Source organism: Magallana gigas, chromosome 9 (genome assembly GCF_963853765.1).
Source record: "Magallana gigas chromosome 9, xbMagGiga1.1, whole genome shotgun sequence".
NCBI lineage: Eukaryota > Metazoa > Mollusca > Bivalvia > Ostreida > Ostreidae > Magallana > Magallana gigas.
Genome location: NC_088861.1, coordinates 37,357,789 through 37,361,425, shown reverse-complemented (window position 1 = coordinate 37,361,425; position 3,637 = coordinate 37,357,789). Strand labels below are relative to the sequence as shown.

General features: G+C 36.4%; 1 protein-coding gene across 1 annotated transcript; it reads right to left on the bottom strand.

Annotated features, from left to right (window-relative positions):
• Positions 1 to 677: 677 nt before the first annotated feature.
• Positions 678 to 2,930, bottom strand: LOC136271901 (uncharacterized). Its single transcript, XM_066072478.1, has 4 exons — positions 2,228 to 2,930; positions 1,853 to 2,112; positions 1,557 to 1,684; positions 678 to 1,263 (listed from the first exon to the last, which is right to left on the bottom strand). The coding sequence occupies exons 1-4, from the start codon at positions 2,856 to 2,858 to the stop codon at positions 678 to 680; spliced, it is 1,605 nt and encodes a 534-aa protein (XP_065928550.1). The 5' UTR covers positions 2,859 to 2,930.
• Positions 2,931 to 3,637: the final 707 nt, after the last annotated feature.

Sequence of the window (3,637 nt, the reverse complement as noted above, 5' to 3'; positions counted from 1 at the left end):
TATTTTTTATGAAGCTTATAGCTTATAGAAGGTTATTTTTTATTAGCTTAATGCATGATCAAGTCAGTCGGTGTCGATAGATAAAACAACACATATGCTGAGTTCTTAATTATTATATTATCCATAACCCAGAAATAAAAAAAACCCAATGATGTGTATTAAATTGATATAAATAATATTTGCCAGGAAAGATGAATAAATTAAATGCCAGTAGATCATGGTTGATTAGCTTATGAAAATTAATTACAGGAGTAACAGGATATGTATTAACATGCATTTTTTCTGACATTACAGTTATTACAATTATATAAACAAAGTATTTGAGTATTAAAACATTAAATTGCTGCAGTAATAATACATTGAATCATTTACTTATCAATTGTTTATGCATGATAATAGTGATAACTCTCTCTCTCTCTCATCAATAAAATACATGTATATGCTCATTCATTCATTCATTCTCTCTCTCTCTCTCTCTCCACACTCTCTCACATCAATAAGATATATGCTCTCTCTCTCTCTCTCTCTCTCTCTCTCTCTCTCTCTCTCTCTCTCTCTCTCATCCATACAGATTGAACAATTAAACAAAACATTAGTTTATCAAAGTCAACATACAATGAAAAAACAGAACAGTACAGGTAAATGTACAACTTAAACTGGACATACTTGTCACACATCTACTCCTCTGGTCCACTTTCATCACTTTCACTGGAGCTGTCAGAGTCATCCACCAGTGTGGCATCGTCAACAAACTCCCCCCAGTCTCGCACTCCCAGTTTCTCATCTCTTTGATGGCGAGCATGTCCCAGATACCAAAGGATGGCAGCAACCTGGGAACACATACCCACAACACGAGCACCAGCCCTGCACTTGCAGTACCAAGCCTTGACTTCACCCTCACCATATTGTATCCACAGTAGGTAGGATCTTGATGACACGTGACGACTCTGCAGTTTTACACGAAGAAGGCCTGGCTCCTCTCTGTGGACTTGGATGCTGCAGTCTCCCTCTATATGTTCTTGGGCGTAGGATGGTGATAGACGCAGTTGGTATACACCACATGTGATGGCTCTAAGTTGTTCCTCATCCATGTTTGGAAAGTCCATCAAGTCATCAGCCTCCTTCCAGCATACTGATCGTCTGTCTAGATGGTTTTCTTCTATATGGTGCTGAAGGGTATTCACCTGCTTGGAGAGAAAAACCATTTTTGCACCAAGGGCCTTGTCTTCTTCAGTGTCTCCACTAGCAAGGGGTTTTAGGTATCTGAATTAAAGTAAAATTGAAGTGAGTAATGAGTTTATCATGTGTGTATTTTTTAACTAAACTGTATTTAAAAAAATACAAGGCTTAAAAGTTATAAGAAGAAAAATCCCTTATCTATTTGATATAACTGTATTACATATTCATAGCAAAATAATAGAAATACATGTACAATTGATACTCAATTTTTTAAAATATTTATTAAAAATTTCAAATCTAGCAAGTTTGAGTTTTGATTTCATAAATAAAAGACCCAGTAGCTTTTTATATATTTATAATATTTGGTAATAACTTGCCTATTGCAAATGGCACACACAATTCTGACAAAGTCACCAATGTAGGGAATTTGACTGGAAGGTAGGATGTGTCTTAGGTAACGCCATTGCTTGATCCTAGCGTTGGCAGACTCAACAACCCAACGTATCTGTGAAACATAATATGGAACATATAGTCATAATTATTAATAGGTTTTTCTTTCATTTCTCAAACATAAATGGTACTATTTAGGTTAGAAGGTTATTTACAAGCGTTAATTTATTTTACAAATATATCTTATATTGAAAGATATACTGATACTAATTATATTCCATACCTTTGTCACTAATCGACTGGTGTTTGCATTTTCTGTCGACATCTGCTTATCTCCTTTGTTAAGGAATGATGGCATTTTGGCATTAATCCCCATCTGCTCCAGACAATCCAAGGAATCCCTAAACCCACGATCAACCACAAATGTGTCCTCCTCCTGTACCCAGCTCCGAATGTCCTCAAGGTTGCTGTGCATTATGTGGTTAAGGATTGTAGCATCATTGTTTCTAGCAATATAAGGACCCAGTACTGACACAAAGTAACCTGTTGTGGATACAATAATCATTGGCTTCACCAGTGGCCGTCCTTTGTGAAGACTGAATGACTGTCGTTGAAACTTGAAATTGCCACTTTTGTGTATATATATATATATAAGTACCATCAAGGACAAGTATTGCTGGCTGGGAAACTGTATCACCAAGAATCATCTGGGCCAGAGGTCTTGTGTGCTCCTGAATTATCTGTTCCCTGGTAACATGTCCAAATCCTAGATTTTCGGCTACAAATCCACCATTCATCAGTACTGTCCGTATTGATTTCACACCTCTATGTACACTGGATTTGGATATGTTGAATAGAGTGGACAGAATTCGATTTGACTCCCCTCCTCTTAATTTCATTAAAAATATGGCCAAGGTTGTCCGCACTGTTCTTACTGGAGTGACCTTCACTTTCCCCTCAACATATTTCAGTAAGTCCTCAAAGGCTGTTTTTGGAATTCCAAGCAGACTTTGGTAATCTGTTGAAGCAAGATTCCCGCGGCTATCAAAGTCTAATCTCGTCCTCTCCTTCTTTAAAACCTCATTCCGCAAAAACTTAACTAGTTCTGTGATTCCTGTCTTATTAAACAAAGTAGAATCAGATAAAGGATTGAGATCGTCTATGTTCTGTTGTAGGTGGTTTGGACAGCAGCGAGCTCCAGCAGGGATGATGACCTCTTTAGTAATGAAGATGTGATGTCTTACACCTACTGGAACCACAACCAGCTTTGGACCTTGGCGCTTGCACATGCAGCATGAAGCATGTCCTCTAGATGTGCTGGGAAATGGGAGAGGAATGGATGGAGGACTGAATGGAGGAGCTTCAGTGGATCACTGTCGTGTATCCGCGCCGGTAGTGACATGTTTGGATAACGTGAAAATGGCGTATCCATTGCAAAAACAATAAGTGTTGTGTCCTTTTTTCTATCGACAACGAGGTAAATACTAATTAAAATATCGTAATAGTCGTTCATATTTTTCTGAAGGTGTTGCAGTTGAAAAGAGTGTGCGTTATTTTAGTTCATCGTTAATAAAAACGACTTATTTGTAGAAAAATCAATCGATAACGTGTCATTTTAACGCTAAAACCAAGAACTATTTCTAGATTACGTAGATAATATAACACATACTAAAAATCTGAAGCAGCCAAAATTAATTTAAAACATTACATTAACCAAATAAAATCAAACCGATGTTTTTTTAATACATTAATATGTATAAAAATACCAATAACTCCATGCACCTGCTAAAGAAGTAGTACGGTTTGGATAAATAAATTATTCCGGTTTGGATGCTAAAATATAAATTGTGCAAATGGTACGGTTTGAATAATTTAAAGTTATAGCATTTTTGATATTTTAGACATAAAGGGAGCAGTTTGCATTTTATCGGTGTGCAACCGAAGATACATCTTTTTAAAAAATAGTGGGTCATTCAATTACACAGCATGCAAAAGATGTATTTAAAGTCAGGTGAAAAGAACTTAATATACAGAAGATGTATTTTTCTTTCCTGTCCGACATTTTTAT

What these genes read in the sequence shown, in the direction of transcription:
- LOC136271901 (XM_066072478.1), bottom strand. Translation starts at nt 2,858, where the DNA reads ATGTGCAAGCGCCAAGGTCCAAAGCTGGTTGTGGTTCCAGTAGGTGTA. An exon ending in AGCAATACTTGTCCTTGATG is followed by an intron (nt 2,113 to 2,227) that starts GTACTTATATAT and finishes TATCCACAACAG; the next exon opens with GTTACTTTGTGTCAGTACTG. An exon ending in GTGTGTGCCATTTGCAATAG is followed by an intron (nt 1,264 to 1,556) that starts GCAAGTTATTAC and finishes ACTTTAATTCAG; the next exon opens with ATACCTAAAACCCCTTGCTA.